This window comes from Aspergillus tubingensis (assembly GCF_013340325.1).
Source record: "Aspergillus tubingensis WU-2223L DNA, scaffold_3, whole genome shotgun sequence".
Lineage (NCBI taxonomy): Eukaryota > Fungi > Ascomycota > Eurotiomycetes > Eurotiales > Aspergillaceae > Aspergillus > Aspergillus tubingensis.
In genome coordinates this window covers 388,494-408,149 of record NW_023336277.1, presented here as the reverse complement: position 1 = coordinate 408,149, position 19,656 = coordinate 388,494, and the positions used below count along the sequence as shown (strand labels likewise).

General features: G+C 51.0%; 8 protein-coding genes across 8 annotated transcripts; 5 read left to right on the top strand and 3 right to left on the bottom strand.

The window, feature by feature from the left end:
* Positions 1–15: 15 nt before the first annotated feature.
* Positions 16–1,953, bottom strand: AtWU_01364 (putative MFS lactose permease; the record flags this gene model as incomplete). Its single annotated transcript, XM_035496478.1, has 6 exons — positions 16–261; positions 335–762; positions 815–1,037; positions 1,125–1,474; positions 1,541–1,754; positions 1,807–1,953. 6 exons carry the CDS (start codon positions 1,951–1,953, stop codon positions 16–18), a joined length of 1,608 nt encoding a protein of 535 aa, XP_035352371.1.
* Positions 1,954–2,919: 966 nt separating this feature from the next.
* On the bottom strand, positions 2,920–3,465 carry AtWU_01363 (uncharacterized protein; the record flags this gene model as incomplete). The annotated part of the gene is made up of 1 exon (XM_035496477.1): positions 2,920–3,465. The coding sequence occupies one exon, from the start codon at positions 3,463–3,465 to the stop codon at positions 2,920–2,922; it is 546 nt and encodes a 181-aa protein (XP_035352370.1).
* Positions 3,466–5,285: 1,820 nt separating this feature from the next.
* On the top strand, positions 5,286–5,833 carry AtWU_01362 (uncharacterized protein; the record flags this gene model as incomplete). Its single annotated transcript, XM_035496476.1, has 2 exons — positions 5,286–5,401; positions 5,467–5,833. The coding sequence occupies 2 exons, from the start codon at positions 5,286–5,288 to the stop codon at positions 5,831–5,833; spliced, it is 483 nt and encodes a 160-aa protein (XP_035352369.1).
* A 769-nt stretch (positions 5,834–6,602) lies between these two features.
* AtWU_01361 (cholinesterase) lies at positions 6,603–8,720 on the top strand (the record flags this gene model as incomplete). The annotated part of the gene is made up of 3 exons (XM_035496475.1): positions 6,603–6,708; positions 6,760–7,132; positions 7,178–8,720. The coding sequence occupies 3 exons, from the start codon at positions 6,603–6,605 to the stop codon at positions 8,718–8,720; spliced, it is 2,022 nt and encodes a 673-aa protein (XP_035352368.1).
* Positions 8,721–11,155: 2,435 nt separating this feature from the next.
* Positions 11,156–11,923, bottom strand: AtWU_01360 (UbiX family flavin prenyltransferase; the record flags this gene model as incomplete). The annotated part of the gene is made up of 1 exon (XM_035496474.1): positions 11,156–11,923. The coding sequence occupies one exon, from the start codon at positions 11,921–11,923 to the stop codon at positions 11,156–11,158; it is 768 nt and encodes a 255-aa protein (XP_035352367.1).
* Positions 11,924–12,480: 557 nt separating this feature from the next.
* On the top strand, positions 12,481–14,088 carry AtWU_01359 (UbiD family decarboxylase; the record flags this gene model as incomplete). The annotated part of the gene is made up of 1 exon (XM_035496473.1): positions 12,481–14,088. One exon carries the CDS (start codon positions 12,481–12,483, stop codon positions 14,086–14,088), a length of 1,608 nt encoding a protein of 535 aa, XP_035352366.1.
* Positions 14,089–14,405: 317 nt separating this feature from the next.
* Positions 14,406–15,275, top strand: AtWU_01358 (DNA repair protein; the record flags this gene model as incomplete). The annotated part of the gene is made up of 1 exon (XM_035496472.1): positions 14,406–15,275. One exon carries the CDS (start codon positions 14,406–14,408, stop codon positions 15,273–15,275), a length of 870 nt encoding a protein of 289 aa, XP_035352365.1.
* Positions 15,276–17,261: 1,986 nt separating this feature from the next.
* On the top strand, positions 17,262–18,968 carry AtWU_01357 (general substrate transporter; the record flags this gene model as incomplete). Its single annotated transcript, XM_035496471.1, has 2 exons — positions 17,262–17,621; positions 17,682–18,968. The coding sequence occupies 2 exons, from the start codon at positions 17,262–17,264 to the stop codon at positions 18,966–18,968; spliced, it is 1,647 nt and encodes a 548-aa protein (XP_035352364.1).
* Between the last annotated feature and the right edge of the window lie 688 nt (positions 18,969–19,656).

Below are 19,656 nucleotides of genomic sequence, written 5' to 3'. Positions count from 1 at the left end.
GAGGATAAAGGAAGATCACTTCATCTCCTCAATCTCCGTCAAATCTTGCTTCTTCAACGACGCCTTGACTGGATTCTTCTGCTGGAAGATAGCAGTCAACTCCTCCAGCGTGCGCTTACTCGTCTCCACAAACAGGAAGTAAATGACAATCACCTCCATCGTATCCCAGAAGATAAACAGGAAGTAATACTTCCATCCGGCCTGCGTGAAAGCAATTCCAGTGACAAAAGTATTGTAGAACGACGCGATGTTGACGAAAAACTGTTCCCAATTAGCACCCACTCTCACACACGTATATATATTCATGTAAGAAGAAAGAGGGATTAAAACGTACGTTGTTCATCCCCATCCCCTTCGCCCGACTCTCATACCGCAAACACTCCACCGGATACATCGCCTGATTAGGCGTCCAGCCAGCCGAATAGATAAACCCGAAGAGAAAAATCATCGCGATCTGTGCGCGCGCTGCAACTGCGCTCTTGGCAATGGGCGTGCCGTCTGCTCCATCGACCACGTTCGTTGCGTTCAATGCAGTCACTATCACGAATAATACCACCACGATACTCGTCGACACGAGAAGCTGTGTACGTCGGCCGATTCGGTCCGTGATGAGTGCTCCTGATACGGCGCCTAGGAATGAGACGACGTTCTGCACTCCTTGCAGCATCAGCTGCGTGTTGTTGTCCGTGATTCCGGCACCGCGGAGCATCTGTGGGTAGTAGTAGCTGACGGGGCCGTTGCCGGTCCATTGGCCGAAGAGGGCTATCGTCTTATCAGTATGGTTGTTCTGGAGGTTGGGAAGGTGTGGATATACCCATAATGATAACCAGCATGGACCGATACCGCACTTCACGGGTATTGAACAACTCGCGGTAATCCCACCACCGCTTGTCAGACCCCGTCTGGGAAATATCCTCGATCATCTCGCGGTACTCGAGCTGCACGATAGGGGCGTTCCTGTCTCCGTCGCCGTGGTAGTCGGCCAGGACTTGCAGTGCGGCGTCGTGCTTGTCTTGGGAGATGAGCCAGCGGGGACTCTATCATACCGTTATATATTAGCATCGATACCCACTTCAAGCCAAACAAAGTGTGATCAAGGATGTGGGAAGGGTATGGGGACAAACCTCCGCAACAAAAGGCACAAACACCAACACCAACCCCGAAAACACCATCTGCAACCAGATCGGGATCCGCCAACTCATCGTTCCCTCGATCTGACTCGTCCTCCACGGGATGAATGTTCCCGGGATACCGCCTCCGAACCACAACACATTGTATAGACCCGTCATGGCGCCACGGTACGCTGGATGCGCCATCTCCGATACGTAGGCCGGTCCGGCTGTGGCGGAAATGGCGACGCCGAAACCGAGGATGAAGCGTCCGCCCATGAACCCGCCGATATTGTGGCAGGTTGCCTGTACGATGGTGCCGAGGATGATGAAGAAGGAGCCGAGAGCCATGCCGACGCGACGGCCTATTAAATTTTCAAGTGTTAGTGTGGTTCTGATGGGATAGTAGACAGGTAAGGGGTGAGGTATACCCTTGAAGTCAGTAGCCGGGCCAGCCACGAAGGACCCGACGATATTCCCGATAGTATAGATGGCGTAAACGATACCCGTGGACGGCGTGCCGTTGTTCGGGTCGAAGCCGAAGTAGTCTCGGTACTGGGCGTAGCTGTTGATGGAACCCATCAGGGATCCGTCGTAGCCGTTGATGCAGGAGTTGAGCATAGCGACGGCGATGCAGCAGTACAACTATCGACACACTATATTAGGACACGATAGAGCGCTGGAAAAGAGGGCATACCTTGAGCATGCTCTTACTCCATAGCGACGGCTTCTGGAGACTCGTTGCCACAGCCAGAGCCGTGTCGCCCACCCCACCCTTGAGTTGGACATTGGGGTGGTCGGAGTCGTCGACGTGAGAGACGCTGGTGGTGGTTTTCTCAGCCATATCCACTCACTTGGTTGAGGTATCGAATAAGATATTGATGATCGGGATGAAAGTGGGAATAATACGGGGAACTCACCTCACATATATACTAATTAGTGAGTACTCAGTCGAGGCAGCCGGTGAGGCCAGGTAGAATGTATCGGATGCAACGGTAATATGGCCGAGGAGATGTGATAGGATCGGCTGATGCAGCAAGGGTGCAGCCCCGTATCCAAACGGGAATAGGGAATCCGGGGTAGGTTTGCCCTGTGGTGGAAGATGAATGGTTGGAGGGCAAATTGTTGGCGGGGGAGGCTGCTAACTACTGCACTAGTCGATACCTTTGATTTGATAGACCTTTAGCCACTACGAGCCAGCTCTAATTGACTCATCTAAACCAAGCTAACCTACTTTAATGACCCTCTGATCCTGTTCATGTAAGCGTTCTCAAATACCACGGAATACGGCCCGACGTGCCGCAGGCATGGGGATCCGGGGTAGAGAAATTAAAGTCAACCCTAAGCGAGGCACTCCGCAGCGCATGACCCATACGAGAGCTCGTACGAATCTGCCAATAGGCCATTCGATAATTTGCCTATAGCTGCAGTCTGGAATCAATCAGACCACCATATCGCGCGAGTTATTTCTCCACTCGCCACATGGAAAACTGGAAACGAGGGCCGAATCGATTCGCCTCGGGCATCACTGCAGCCCAACCCGCACAGACCGGGTCAACTCGATCTAGCCTGTTAGTAGACCCAGACCAGACCCTTTTAGACGCAGGGTCCGAGCTAGATTCCACGTGTAATTACACTTTACATCAATTGCTTAGTGCTGGCTTCTGTTTTTCTTGTCTGTCTGTCTATCGTGACTCATATTACACATAACAATAACATCTAGCTAGCTAGCTATACAGCTATCATACACTCACCCAACCAGCCCAGCCCCCAAACTCCAACCCAAACAATACACAAATCAAAAACCAAATCATGCCAAAAACTCCCCCTTCTCCTCGGGACTAACATACAAACTCAACGTATAATACCTCCCCTCAATAATCTCACTCTCCCCAACCAACCCCCCAGCCAGCACCAACCTCGAACCCCCCCGAAACGGCATCGCCACCCACATCAACCTACCCTCGCGATCCGCCCCCATCCACGCCGTCTCCGTACACGACATACTACTCCCAAACAGCAGCGGATTGAACCCATTGCACACGGCCTCGGGGATATGCAGTACGTTCTCGAGCACAATGGTATGCGTATCGAACGGGTTATCGAGGCTGCGGACGACGGGGATCTCGACGGTTCCGATACCGGCCACTTCGAGCTCGTCCATCGGGTTGAAGATGTTGTTCTTGAGGTGCGCGGTCACGGGTCGGTAGGTTGTGAAGTGTGCGCGGTCGCGCGCGTAGTGCACGTTGCCTTGCACCACCATCCAATCGTGGCAGATGCGTTGCGATGACGGGAGGTGCATCGCTTTGGTGCGTTTGCGGGGGGAGGTCGGTGGGCTGAGCGGGCGGGTGGTCATTTTGTTGTGGAGGGATTCAGTTGGTAAGGTGGTGTGAAGCTGTGCTGTTGCTGTGTGGGTGTGAGCTGTGATGGTGTTAGTGGGTCAATTGGGCTGGATAGGTAGGGATTTTGAGAAAGACGTACTAGTTAATTGCGTAGGTGGTGGGTGGACGGGTCAATGGGGTTATAATAGAAGTGAAAAGGGTACGAGATTGAGAAAGAGATCTCGTGAGATGCTGAGCTGAACCAGACTTGACGCGCCGAATGCGGAAGTCGGGCAATATATCGGGGCGGTGGCTGGTTTACCGCCTGCACTAGCTGGTTTGGGTATGATGGGTTGCTATTTCGGGTAAGCGAGGTAATACGGGAGTTTGTTTCTCCGACTGTCGCGCTCTTGCCTGAAGGGGTTAAGCGTTCTGCAGTGAGCAATAATAAATAAGTAGGGAGAAGATGGTTATAGCTGACTACTAGACTACTGCTCACTAACGTAAGGAACGGGGTCTGCAGATTAATGCAATACGTTTGCCGAAGTTAGGGGGGACAGGACATTCTATTAGCTTTGCCAGACTGCTGTGGCCGTGAAGAACCTCTACATTATATTTTACAAGGCTAATGGCAGAGAGAGACAATTGCTCTTTACCAGCTAAATACACTACGTCAAATGATATAAATTTGTTGAAGCAAGGAACAATGCAGCAAGAAGTTTGCTGCAAATGATATTTGTGTTTCCTAAATATTGAAAAACCTTGACCTTGAAAATCCCATCATATCATTCATCATATCATCCAAGAAGCTTGAGCCTTTGATGAAGCTGATCATCACGAAATGCTGAGTTCAGTCTTCGTTAGCATGGCGCACTTGCAGTATCGATAACACCACTTCGGCTGAACAAGAAACAGGCTTACGTTCTTCTGCTAATGCGAGTCTCAAGTTTTGGCTTCAGGCAATTATCACATTTTCCTAGCCAAGGTTCTGCGAGCTGATAGTCCCAAGTGTTCCGAAGACAGGCTCTACCCTCTCGTTGTGCAGTTTCACAGCGTGTGAAACCAGCCTGGGCTAAATGTTTACATCCAAGGTGGCTGCGTACTGCAAAGGAGCACATCGTGCTAGTGTTTGTTGGCTGGTAGGTTCGTTGGAGAATCAAGTGGCAGATATTGTAGTAGCGAAGGGTGAGAGTTCGACAGCGCAGTAGGGAAGAGAATTATTCAGAGAAGTTAGCGAGTAAGAAAAAGTTCAGAGTAAAAGAATGTCTGGAAGGGCCATTTTATACAATATTAATGGAATTCTTCACTTCGTTTCTAGAACTATGTTAAGCCGGGAGAAGCCGTGCACTTGTGACAAAGAGCAATAAATCTTCCGTGCTGATTGACAGGCTTAATTACACAGCCCTGATACAGAGCCTGAATCTGCAGTTATTGTCTGTTTGACAGGTACGCTAATACTTCATAGTCACTGTCTGAGAAGATTCCCTACTGTTGTCTGCAATGTTGAGCGACTTTGATTGTAGCAAGCCAGATCCGAGAGTCAACTACTTATGTGAATCTAGAATCAGTATAGAAACTTACATTCTTACAGAGGCCATTCTGGGATTTTCATCTTATCAATACCAAGTGGTCAGTGAATGCGATGGTGTTATTTCTTCAAGAAGGCTTCTTTAGGGATAGCCTGTCAGTACGGTCAGTTACACGCCTACCAGAAATACCATCTGACATTCACTATCGCTTTCTTTTACTATTTCATCCCTAGTCTGATCCTTACTCCTCACAATCTACAGGCATAGCCCGCAACCTCTTCTGCTCTCGTATCTCAGTTGTTAGCGATTTGCTATCTTAAGGGATCATGGAATCAACACCACCGGCTGATGCCAATACTGCTCCAGTGCCTGCACTTGACCTGATCCTCGAAGATCAATGCCGTGATTTTTCGATAGCTGATGTAACCCACATCATCGTCAAGTGAGTAGGCTATGACCTTACTCCACAAGCAGCTGAAAGCATCATCCAACTAACCTCATCGCAAGACTTCCGTTGGGGATACTGAACTCGATCATGGAGTCTTGTGCCGTGAGCAACAATCCAAACCAACCACGGCTCTTCAGGGAATTCATCGGAAAGGCAATATCGAAAGCTTTCTTTGGTGACGTGCAGCAACTGCAGTGCATGAAGTCTAAGCAGATCAGGAACGTGGAGTACGTTGGATACAGGAACGTCCGGAGAACAGAAACTCCCATAAAGACTCCTCAAGTCATCGTGGTGGCTCTCTTGGAACCTGTTCCCGGCCAGAACTTGAAGGCGGTTTGGAAGCCTGCCCCAGAACTCACACCTGAAAAGATTCGAGAGCGTGAGTCTCTGACGCCGTGGGATTCAATCAATATGCTAACAGTGTGATTGAATAGGGGCTAGAATAAGGGCTATGGAGAAGTCTGTCAGAGAACAGTACAGAAGATGGGGACTACACTTGGACTGATTTTTGTGGAAGCTGTGGTCCTTTCGGATCTTCGCAGGGTGGTCAAGCTGTACCACAGTAGAACGCAAATTACGACCACACAAGTTTCTACCGAGAAGATAGTGAAGGAGCGTATGCTTGAGAGCTAGGTTAGCACTAGGCGCTTCTAATTTGATTTCAAATACAACTATCGATCCTATTGCCCGTACCGAATACCTCAGATTTAACTGGCTTGTGAACGGAACTCGTGTAGTCCAGGCCGTTGGGGTTTGCCCTACGATATATAGAAGTAAATCATACAGCTATGATATTATACTTAAACATCGGTTTAAGGCAGTGTAAATCATAGCTCAATATATCACGTTACAAGGCGACGTGAGCCGACCTGACCATGGCAGGGTACAGCATCCTTTCTCGTAAAGCGCACCGTGAAGCGTTAGTCCCGATGCACCATATCTATGAAAGCAAGCTTCCCCATGTTTCGGACTTTGTTGAACCGAGTCATGCATGACAGACCAGAAGGGCTGCATACTACAGTGCGGGGAAAGGTCTGTCCAGTCAGGCGCAAAAACTCAGTCCACCAATACAATGAAGCTCCTTGAACTTGAACACGGTCACCTCGGGGATAGCAATCCCATTGAGTTTGATACTTGGCAGCATAAGAGGAGAAGATGAAGTTCTACAGCTTCTATACGAGCAATAATGAACAAGATGCGTGCATTTCTTTTTTCTTTTCTTGTGACTCCAATTCTTGCTGCGGTGGGGCCTGAATCCCTGGGGTCAGATATCTCTATTCTACTGCATAATGATCTATTAGGTGAGTATGAGCCAAAATAGCAAAACAGCAGGATGTATAACCCTTGAATAGAGGCAGATAGTCCACTGGCCAATTCAAGCGTCATAATTCTGGATGACAAGAATCTGAGGGTAGCGACCGAAGCCTGCAATGCGCTTGGGGAGTCACTCTGGGGCAGTGCTCCCTCGACACCTGCGGACCTCAAGGCTGACCTTGAATACCTTAAATACCGTGGCGACTACGAAAACAACCAGCGTTTTTGGATATCCTCAGTGAACGGCACTGGTAGGACAATTGATCTGAAAGGAACTATTGCGACGGCAGAGAGCAACCATCTTTACCCTGTGCTTTGCACTCAGAGTGCTCCTTATTCGACGGAAGACTACCAGAACATAAGCAGTCAGTATCAAGTTACAGTGCATGCAAACAATGAATACCTAACAGGGTAAGATTCTCCTTTTCGCGAACCAAACATTAGCTCACAGGTTAGGTATCGCGATCATGTTATATTCCGGTTCATCGGTGTCCGCTTCGCTACCGAGAAAGAACGGTGGACCTATCCAGAACGATATACAGGCAGTGGAGGCAACATATCTGCTGTGAAGTATGGGTCCGTGTGTCAGCGCGATGCGAAGGGTAATGAAGAGAACTGTCTCATTTTGAATATCTGGACTCCTTACCTTCCTCGTCAGCCGGCACAGAAGACGAAATTGAGACCAGTAGCATTTTGGATCCATGGCGGCGCTTTTACTGGCGGAAGCCCCGATGACCCTTACTACGACGGAGGAAACCTTGCTTCTAGAGGCGATGTTGTGGTGGTCGGAATCAGTTATCGACTCGGAACACTTGGCTTTCTCGCACTGAATGACGGCAGAACTAACGGGAATTTCGGCCTCGCTGACCAAGTCGCTGCCCTCGATTGGGTCCGCCAAAACATCGAAGCCTTTGGAGGTGACCCCGACCAAATCACCATCTTCGGTCAGTCTGCCGGAGCAGCCTCCGTGCGAGCATTGCTAGCATCACCTAAAGCAAAGGGAAAGTTCAGTCGCGCTATCATGCAAAGCAACCTCGGGGGTCTTGCGTATGGCACCACTTACTCACGGTACTATACCATTGATGAGGAGATGGATATAGCTGCCAACGCCATCCTGGAAGAAACTAACTGTACTTCTGTGACATCGCCTGTGGACTGTCTCAGGAACTATACTACCAGTGCCATATCCGGGCTATCCACCACAGCGCGATACCTCGTCGTTGACGGGACATATCTTACCAGCCCTAAACTTGATCTCAGCAGCTCCACAGAAGCATCGCGTGTACCTGTTATGATGGGCATCATGCGCGATGACGGCGCCCAGTTTATCAGCTATCCAAATGCCAGCGAGAGTATCGACACTTTTCTAACTGAGAATGACCTGCCCGCGTCTGTCCTTGCAAGCGGCCTTTTTCCTCTAGCCACTGGCCCCAATGCCACACTGGACGTGTTCAACACCTCGGCTCGTGTGGCAACTGACGGTATGTTTCGATGCATCGATGAAGCAACAGGCTATGCAGGCGTCGTCAACAACATATTCCCTGAGGTATACTTCTATGAGTTCAACCGGTCCTATGAGCTCGAGGGTCAAGTTTATAACGGTCGAGTATGCTATGCTCCCCCGACGGCAGAGTATCCAAACGGTGACCCGAATCTGGAGTACTGGAAGTGTCATTCCGGGGATCTGTACTATGTCTTTGGAAATCTGCGGCGCCTGGATCAACCATTCAGGGATGAGTATGAGTTGCCATTTGAGCAGTATGTACTGGATTCCTGGGCCAGTTTCGTTTGTACTGGTAGCCCGAATCCTGATCCGGAGCTGTTGAGAGCTAGGGGCTATGTGAATACCACCCGGGCTGTGGAGGAAAGTGGTGCGTGGCGACCATTGCGAGAGGGGGACTATAGTTTGAGAAGAATGCAGTGGCCTCCGTATCAGACTACGTTTAATGAGGTGGAGCAGTGTACTGCGTTGGACTTGCCGCTGAATTACTATGTGTGAATGTGGTAGAGTGATCATGGTCTTGGACGACGGGGAAGATTCCATGTAGGCCAAGGGGGATGGAAAGAAGGGTTGAGGCGACAAACCATGATGGGTCTCGTATCAATATATATATTGCAGTGACGATGAATTAGTACATCAAGGTCACCATCCAGTTCTGGAGAATTGTTGTTCTCACAAGACAGTTGTGGAGCTGGGGAATGGCAGGCAATATATTTTCATCTTACCACATCACACGTAAGACAAGGTGTTAATCCTGAAAGAGCTGGTCATGTGTACGACGACAGCGCTGTACAAGCAAAGAATAATCATGAGGTCTCTATTTACCGAGCATGATGACCATGATGTCCCGATCTCTACCAACGCCATAAAATATATATTTTATATAACGGGCTGGCAGGACATCAACGCTCAACGCTACGCTCAGCGAAAGAAAAGAGCTTACACGCCAGACCTGACTAAAACAGTCTCGATTTCCCAATTTGGGTACATAATGTGTGGATGCTCGCATTCGACGACGCCAGTGTCCTCAGTCATTTTGTTTGTGAGAATGGGATGTTCGATTCAACAGCACCAACGACACGAGCTACATATTATATATCTAATTCACAACGACACAACCATCGTCTTCCCTATTGATTGGCTCGAGGAAATCGTATCCTCGAAGAATTTATTGAAAAGAACTGCAAACGGGCAACACCCCTTCCTCAGGACGCAGGCTTGGTACTGGAACTGTTTATGGTCTAGGCTATACGTGTTGATTGGCTTTCCAGTCTGTTCTCAAGGCCGAGTACGACACGTCTGACCATTTCATATCATTGTGGCTGCCGCTGTGTTCAGGCATCGTTTTTGGTTGAGGAACCATATTTTCTTCTCACGGATGACTACAGTCAGAGGCTAACTGGCCTGCTGGAATGAAATGCACTATGACCATCACTACTGGCATCTCATTCGGGGCATTGCCTCTCCTTCCTCAACTGGCAAGCTAACAAGAGAAACCCAGCGTATTGTCTTGCGCAGAGTGGAAAGCCATGGACAATCGAGGGAGATCTCCGGCTCAGCTTGCTGTAAAGTTTCGGTGACTTGCTGAACATTTTTGGCAAATACCTTTACTACGCAGCTCTTGCGGGTTACTCTGGCACTGCTGCGATTGCACTCGGCTGGGCTGCTGTTGTTGCGGATGCGGATGAGATTTTATGCCATCATGGAAGCAACCAATCTTCTGTCTGCTTTTGACGACACTGAAGCTTTTCCTACGACCTGGGGGATAGGAACGAGCTGAAACAAGAACTCAATAGACATCATATCTTGAGATTCAGGAGGTCATTGATGATATGACCGCTTGCTCTCCACTATATACAAGTCTCGAGAGCGAGATACATCACTAATCGAGGTGCGTCGGTATGCCGAAGTTACAAATGTCTCATCGGATACCGTAGATTAAGCGCCTTGGTCTTCGCTGTCTGTGATGTCATCGATAGTTCGGGGGGTATATACAATCTAGAGGACGTCCACTATTGGCTTGGGCTGTTACGACAACTGATCATTAACATCATGCCATGTCCCGCTCATGACTTGCAAAGGAATACATTGTGCTCTTTGTCGTATTTCATGCAACGTGCTGCAGCACTTATATTGAACACCACCACCAGTTCAACATTTGTGTCCGTGTCGGTGGATCATAATTAGGGGCTGTTAAGCTACTTCTCGGACAATACAATGCTGAGAAGCAATCCCTGCTGTCCTCATGGCCCTGGAAAGCGTACATGGTCATCGAAGACAGATTCAGGTTTTTGAGGAGCTGAACAGCAGTGTAAGGGATACACAAGTCCTAAGCAAGAGCGATGCCAAGGTGCTGCTGCGGTATATATTCCTCAGGGGTGACTTGCGGTACGCTCCGTATGGAAATCGCATGGCTACCGGATGCCTTATTGTCTGTTTAGAGAAATGGGACGATCTCAAGAATTGTCGCTTGTCGGTGGATATATATCATAGTGCTTACTTGAGAGCTTGAATCCATCCATAATGGTCTCCCCCAAAAGATTGATACCGATCAGCCAAGGTTCTTTTCATCGAAGACATGGTGTACTTTCTGAAAGCCAGCACTCTCCACACAATGTCATTGCTAGGCTCACGTTTGACGGCTCACGAGGAGGATCCAAGGCTGGTAGCGGAGCAGGCGCAGACACGATCTTTTGCATCAGCGAACCAACTTGGAAATTTTTTTTTTTTTTTTTTATATAAACTCCTGGTTAACAGGTGCTGATACCCCATACTATAGTACAAATATAACAATCATAGGACTCTATATTACCCACGTAGACCTAATCCCAGCATCTATTAGCACTAAATTATCATCCTCTCTCCATATTCTCACACTCCCAGATCCGTAGATGCTTCCAACTACCTCCTAAACCACCCCCTGTGAGAAACACTCACTTCCTCCACCCCATCCACCTCCCCTCCCTCGGCATAACCCCATTTCCATCCCCATCCCCATCCCCTTCACCCACCCGACCACCACCACCACCATCAACATCCACCCCCAACACATCCAACATCCTCCCAACACTGTGCCTCACCACATCCTCAATCCCCTCCGGCCGCGTATAGAACCCCGGCACGGGCGGGAAAATCACAACCCCCAGTTTCGCCAACGCAAGCATATTCTCCAAATGAATCACACTCAACGGCGTCTCCCTCACCATGAGCACCAATTTCCGTCCCTCTTTAATACACACGTCCGCAGACCTGGAGATCAAATCCTCGCCGTAGCCCATGCGTATAGCGGCGAGGGTTTTCATGCTGCACGGCGCGATGATCATTCCGTCTACTGGGTAGCTTCCGCTGCTAATGGGGGCGGCGAGGTCGCGCGGTGAGTGGGTGTGTGTTGCTATGGAGGTGAGGTAGGGAAGGGTGTATTGGGGACATTCGTAGCGGAGGGTTGGGAGGGCCCATTTGGAGAGTATTAGGTGTGTTTCGATGCCCAGGTTGTGTAGGGTTTGGAGCGTGCGGATGCCGTAGATGGAGCCGGTGGCGCCGGTTAGGGCGAGGATGAGGCGGTTGTATCGGAGGTGGGGTTGGGATGGGGGATTGGGGGTGGACGGTGGTTGTGCTGGTGGTTGGGATGTGTAGGTGCGTAGGGGGTGATGGTGATGGCTATGGGGGATGGGAGGGAGGGAGAGGCGGGGACGGAATTTCATGGTGGAAGTTGCCCGTGTCTTTCTTGGGCTCAATGAGAGACTTGCCGGCGCGGAATTAAATGGTAATGAACGAGGAAGGTATTGCTTTTGGCTTGTGTTCAGATAAATTCCAATTGTAAATGTGCTGTTTGTATGGTTGATATGAGGGCATTCGCATGCTTCTCCAATTCGGGGAAGCGGGGAATGCTTCTTTGGGGGTATAAAGCATGGCACTAATACGTCAGTAGATCATTTATGAATCCACAGCCCTAACTGGCTGTCGGACTTCCTAACCCTGTTTCCATCTGGAGACTAAACTCGCTTCGAGAGCTCGCTGCAGACCTGGGTCTCCCTAGTGTGCCTGTTCCCTGCCATGTTGATGTAACAGTGTATAGTTTCTCCAATTCATCTCCAACATCATAAGATCTCTCCTTGCGTTGATAGCATCCCCCCCTTTTTGGACTTGATGATAATGCCGAATATCCGGTCCCTATGTAGTAGTTGTATGCTGTAGATATATTTCCGTTGAACCCTCCTTTCGTACCATCACTCAAGGCAACACGAAAACTAAACCTACCATGCTACGCATCCTTAGACCTGGCCAATGCTTTCCCCATCTCCGCCCCTCGCGGGCATTCTCCACTACACCCCTCAGAGCTAATGACTCCCCCGCCCTCAACTTCCGCTCACTGCTCTCCGCTCTCCGCGCCCAGGACGACCTCATCGATATTACGCAGTCCACCTCCCCTGATCTTGAAATCGCCGCTCTGACTCGTCGCGTATACGAGACAAACGCTCCTGCCCCCCTCTTTCACAATGTCACCAACACAGAACCTGAAACCGGTCTCTTCAAGATCCTCGGTGCCCCCGTCGGTCTCCGCGCTGACCCCGCCACCCGGTTCGGCCGTTTAGCCATTCAAATCGGCCTGCCCCCCACTGCCACCCCGCTTGACATTCTCGAAAAGCTCATCGCTGCTAAGCACTCCACCCCACTTCCTCCCACTCCGGTTCCCGCCTCATCTGCACCATGTAAAGAGAACGTCCTCCACGGGTCCGAGATTGACATGACCAAATGGCCTATTCCGCGTCTTCACCCACTTGACGGGGGCAACTACCTAGCCACATATGGATTCCATATTCTTCAGTCTCCTGATAAAGAATGGACGTCATGGTCGATCTCCCGTGCTATGCACATCGCAAATACGCCCCGTACAATCACCGCACCAATCATGCCAGGGCAACATATCGCCCAGGTGCATAAGATGTGGGCCGACCAAGGCGCCAAAGATACCCCTTGGGCACTAGTCCTGGGTGGGCCTCCAGCTGCCGCCTTCGTTGGGGGCATGCCACTTCCCGCATTCGTATCCGAAGATGGCTACATCGGTGCTCTCTGCGGTGAAGCAATGAAGGTGGTGAAATGCGAAACGAACGACCTCTACGTCCCCGCCAACGCAGAGATCGTGCTCGAAGGCCACATCAGCACGACCGACGAAGTCGGCGAGGGCCCGATGGGCGAGTATCACGGGTACATGTTCCCGGACAAGGCAGTGCCCGAGCCGAAGATCGAAGTGGACTGCGTGACGTATCGGCGGGATCCCGTGGTCCCGATCTGCGTGGCGGGGTTAGCGCCGGACGAGACGCACACGGTGTGGGGGGCAGCGATATCAGCGGAGATCCTGGATGCGTTGAGGGAGGCGGGATTGCCGGTGAAGATAGCTTGGATGCCGTATGAGGCGCAGTGTTGCTGGGTGGTAGTTAGTGTGGATGTGGAGAGGTTAGGGAGGATGGGGATGAAGAAGGAGGAGCTGTCGAGGAGGGTTGGAGAGGTAGTCTTTGGCACTCATGCTGGCTGGGAAGCGCCTAAGGTGTTTGTTGTCGGGGATGATGTCGATGTTACGGATATTGGGCAGTTTGTGTGGGCGCTGGCGACGAGGTATCGTCCTGGGGCGGATGAATTGGTATTTGAAGAGGCGAATGGCTTGCCTATGATTCCGTATATGACCAGAGCGAGTAGGTCGGAGGTGCCGAATCCGGGGAAGGGTGGGAAGAGTGTCGTGAATTTGTTGCTGCCGTCGGAGTTGGAGGGGAAGAGGCCCTGGGTGCCGGGCAGCTTTGAGGGGTTGTATTCGGAGGAATTGAAGCAGAAAGTATTGGGTAGATGGGGTGAGCTGTTTGGGAAGAAGTGATAGATGTAGAGTTAAGTTTAGCCAATGATTTGACAAGGGTTGACCTAATTTAATCGGGATGATCAACGGGACACATCCGGGGATTCGGTTTCCAACTGCCAGGTACAGGATTGTTTAGTTACCATGAAATAAATCGACACTATTGGGATATTGACAATATGATGCGCTAGATCAAATGAGACGGGCGCTATAATTGATTCGGCTATAGGAGAACAAACTACTAGCGCTTACCCACTCCGTATTCCCCCGGAAACTGATGATGACCCATAAATCCCCAGCAAAACCTGACATCCCCACTCAGCTCCTGCACGTCCACAATGTCTGCTCCCTTCATCACAGACTTTCGTTCAATCGGGCAGAACATCTACTATTACGAGCCAGACCTTATAGATACACCAATACCAGAGAATGAAAACATCCACCCATCCCTAATCATCCTGTGCACCTGGTACGGCGGCGCAACACCCCGCCGCGTGGCCAAATACACCAGCGGCTACCGTCAACGCTACCCCCGCACATCCATCCTGCTCATCAACACTTCTTTTCGCGACTATGTCGCCCGTTCACTGCACTCTATCGATGGAAACCTTACTCCCGCCAAGAATACAATAACCAAGACACTGCAGTCCACTCCTGATGCCAGGATCTTGCTCCACGTGTTCTCTAATGGCGGCTGTAACACAGTCACACAACTCGCGCGAGCAATGAAGTCAGAACCAGTGAACTTCAAATCAGCGCTGAAGCTAATCATCTTCGACTGCTGTCCAGGGGACTCATCTTTCGACAGACTCTACGCTGCCGGAGCAGTGGCTCTACCGACAGCTCAACCTGGTCGTGCGATTGGAACCGCAGTGCTTTATTCCACTGCTAAGGTGGGATATGCTCTGCAGAGTATTAAGGCCATGAGATCCATAGATGATTATCGTGCGGACTTGAATGATACGGAGATCTTTGGGGAGGCGCGTAGGTTGTATCTCTATTCTAGGATTGATAACATGATTCCCTGGAAAGATGTGGAAGGGCATATGATCGAGGCTAGTCGCAGGGGGTATCGTGTTACCGGGGTCAGCTTTGAGGATGGGAAGCATTGTGGGTTAGTCATGGGGGATGAGAGGCGGTATTGGGATGCTGTAGAGCGGGCCTGGGAGGAAGGGAAGACGATTGTCTGGGAGAGGAGTAAGCTGTGATTTAATCATCATAATGGTACGGGACGGTCATCTGGGTGTCCTAAAAGCCACTGAAAAAGGGCCCTAGAGTCAGATATAACGCGACTACCTTTTTTATAGGTATAGTCAGTCAATGAATGAGGAAAGAACTAGTCAGCCTGAAGAATCCTTAAATCCACCAATCAAGCAGGGTTCATTTCCTCGGTGACTTGGCACCTGCCGGCCGCATCCCCGCTTTCGCGACTTCACCCTCAGTGCTTCTGCGCTGGATATGTCTCAACAGCCCATGGCCAAGGCAAGAAGGCCGTCCCTATAAACCAGACAGAGGCGTCCGGAGCAAATACAATCTTGGGTTTGCCACTTTAACGCCTAGATGCCTTCGGAAGTTGACCTGCCTCGCATCTGATTGTGAATACCCGACAGTTGCATTCCGCCTATCCTTGAAGATCCCGACCATTACGCCATAAATTATATTATCCTCTATCCAGCGTGATATTAAGAACAAATTCTGTCGGCGAGAATCGGTGAAGAAACAATATACTCTGTTCTTTCCCGAGAATTCGACGAGGTGGATCCAACGGGGCAGGACGTACAATTACATAGCAGGATAGGAATATGTTCGACCCTTTCGGAAGGTTTTGGCCGGTTTCCCACCGTGTTTCGGCCATTAGAAAACCATCAATCTCAGTTGGAAAACTACCGATCCGACAGACTCCTGCCCTCAAATCACACCGGCTTTCATTGAATGTGCAGGGCGAGACAGATTCAGGCATGTATGCCGACGCAGGACCTGCAACAGGGAGGCATAGGCCTTCCCGAAGGCCATATTGTGATCATCGGGTCAGTCCTCAAGTTAGTGCAGTGGCGAAGATTATCTAGCGCGCCGAAACGGAAGCCTGCTGCAACACCAGGTATGGGCTTCCCTGCCGGGTTGCCGGGTTTGGCTACCCGGAGCGCACGGGGTGTTGCAAGTCTCCCAGGAGAACATCATGATGGTGCCGGATTAGTGCTATTGTGACGTACATGTGCACTACCTCCTCTGACTTATTCAGCCCGATAGATAGTGGTGAGTACAAAGGTCTAGTCATAGGATGCACTGAAGCGGCGATTGCTGACTCCGGATAGCAGGTCAGCCAAAGGCCGATATCGATCGAGGTGCAGCTTGGCATGGGAGGAGATTACCATGAGTCCTGCAATTGGCCATCATGCACGGCTACGGCAGCATCCGCCTCGAGAATTGCCCACCCGGCTATGGACCATGGGCTAGGTCTCCGAACTGCACGACGACAAGGCATTCCGACCCGAGGAATGTAGCATACAGCACAAGACCTGGCTAGGCCGGTGATAAGAATTGCAGGAAGTACTTTACTAGCGACGTTCACATCCCGATTGCACACAATCTGGCAGCAAATTCGCCCAGAGAAGAACAAATTCGTGGGGTGAACGAAACAGGCAATTGTGAGAATATCCTCTGTTTGCCCAAGATCCCGCATGCAAGTATCTCACCATATCTCTGACCCAATTGACCATGAAGTCATCGTGTTGGGAAATCTGGTGACGGGAATTGTCCGTGAAGTGGGCTGGTAAACGCTCTTCCGTTGGCTGCCGTGACTAGGATGCGGTCCGTAAAATGAGGCATTTGGCACAGAAGGTTCTGGCACGACTCCACCGACCAACCAAAAGCAAGCTAGTCACATTGATTGAACCAATACCAGCCAACGATGCAGTGCAGCGCCAGGAATACGCCCAAGAATGTAGCGTCATCTGTCGTCTGAGATGGCAGAAGACGGTCTTCCCCAGACACCCACCCCCGCATTTCGGTTATTGACTGGATCATGGCTCCAGGATCGACCATTAGGCTACCACTTGAAGTTATATTCGTGCGCTGCTATATGTCTGACCTCATAAAGAAAATAACTATATAAGCTGCATGTTTACTGCCCCAAACGAGGATTTTGGGATCCAGGCTCAATTGTTCTTCTAATTCGCATTCTCTTCAATTCCACCATGTCTTCCGAGAAAGACTTTGGCGGCGAGAAAGCTGCCAATGACACCAAGTCTAGCTTGGATCTCAAGTCGGACGCCAAACACATCGAGGTCGCCGATAATGCAACCGACGTCGAGGCGCTCGCTGCCAGCGTCAATGACCTGCCCATTACTTGGTTTGTGTGGGTGGTGGCCCTAACCGCCTCCATTGCCGGCATGTTGTTCGGTTACGACACGGGTATCATTTCCGGGGTGTTGGTGGTGCTCAAGGACGACCTGAACAATCGTCCAGTGACCAGCTCCGAGAAAGAAATGATCACCTCTCTCTGCTCCGGTGGTGCGTTCATCGGGGCGATTTTCGCTGGTAACACCGCAGACCGAGTAAGTTTCTTCCTGCGCGACTGCAAAAGCAAAAAGGACACTACTAACACAAACCTACAGTTTGGCCGCAAGATGGCCATCTATCTCGGCTGTGTTCTCTTCGTCATTGGCTCCGTCCTGCAAGCTGCCGCCTATACGATCGCGCAGATGGCGGTGGGTCGTGTGGTAGTCGGACTGGGCGTAGGCTCGGCCGCGATGGTGGTGCCGCTGTACGTTGCGGAGATCGCACCGGCGGGGGCTCGCGGTCGCTTAATTGGGCTAAACAACATGTCCATCACCGGTGGACAGGTCATCTCGTATGCGATCGGAGCGGCCTTTGCGAGCGTCAGCCACGGTTGGCGCTACATGGTCGGCCTGGGCGCTCTCCCCGCCCTCATCCTCGGCTGTATGATGCCGTTCTGTCCCGAATCACCTCGCCATCTCATCTACAACGGGCGAATGGAAGAAGCCCGCAGCGTCCTGGGCCGTATCTACAGCAGCGCCGCGACGGATGAGCAAATTGCCGCGTTGTTGGTGACGATCCGCGCGGCCTGCGATCAGGCCCGCGAGATCAACGACACGGGGAGCGGGTGGTCGAAGGTGGTGAAATTACATACCGTGGGGAGTAATCTGCGCGCCTTGATAGCGGCGTGCGGGTTAATGGTCATCTCCCAGATGAGTGGGTTCAACGCCCTGATGTACTACTCTTCGACACTGTTTGCGTTGGTGGGGTTCAACAACTCGACGGCCGTGGGGCTGGTGGTCGCGGGCACCAACTTTATCATGACTTGGGTCAACATGATGGTGGTGGATGGCTGGGGTCGCCGACGCTTGCTGCTTGCAACAGCCTGGGGAATGGCGGTGGGGATGGCCGCCGTTGCGATCGCCTTCCACTGGGTTCCCGTCAATATGGAGACGCTAGAGCCCCTCAACCCGGGCATTTCCCCGGCGGCTATCGTCATTCTGGTGTTCGTCATCTGGTTTGTCGTGTTCTACGGGGTTTCGGTCGGCAACACCGCCTGGATGAGCACAGACTTCTTCCCGTTGGAGGTGCGCGCGATGGGCACCATGTGGATGACTTGCTCCAACTGGGGCAGCAATGTTATTGTCTCCAGCACCTTCCTCACCATGGCCAAATCGATGACCCCATCCGGAGCATTTGGCTTCTACGCAGCTCTATGCGGCATTTCCTACGTCTGGATTTATTTCTTCTATCCCGAGGTCTCCGGACTCGTCCTGGAAGAAGTGCAGGAGGTGTTCCAGCACGGCTTCGGAGTCCGGTACGCCCGACAGCTGCGCAAGGAGCGAAAAGACATCATCGAAGAGCGAATGCGAAGTGCGGACAAGCCGATTCCGATGGGTCATTAGACGGATGTCACTTCACTTACTGGCTGAGTGGAGTGTGACTATGTGTGTAAAGTAGTACATTAGGTAGCACTCTCTGTAACGATCGACAATCATGACATCATATTCCAAAAACCTGTCCCATCATTGGTGAATTGAGTAGCACAACCAAGACTTTCCCTAACAAGTCAAATTAGGATCCAGTTAGTCGCGTGGATTCCAATCCACAAAGTAAACCCGGAGCCTCCCCACGGGGAGACCAGACCCTACAGTAACTTTATCTCCTTTCTTCCCCTCCCGTGTCCACCAATCCTACCCTCATCTCGGCATCCCCCAACCCCGGCATGTTTTATACCTCCCCGACTTGGCTTCGGAATCCGGCTTCCGATGCGATGGCCTTCAGTTGCCGGTGTCATGCGATACGGAAATCACTGAAAGTATGCAATGGTCTGATCTCGACATTGTGCGACCATAGCACTTTCCACTACACAATGATGGTGATACCGAAGGGGTTGGGAAGGGGGGAACTCTTTCCGCATATTTCCGACGCAGGATGAACGTCTACTGAGTCAAGAGGACGCTCTCGGAATTCGTAGACTTAATATCGGTATTTGATATCCCTGCACACTATGTGTAGGATGTATACCTGGATATAGGTTTCCTTGATGTGCCACGCAGTAACCTGAATCATGCACTGCGGCCGTGGGTTTCC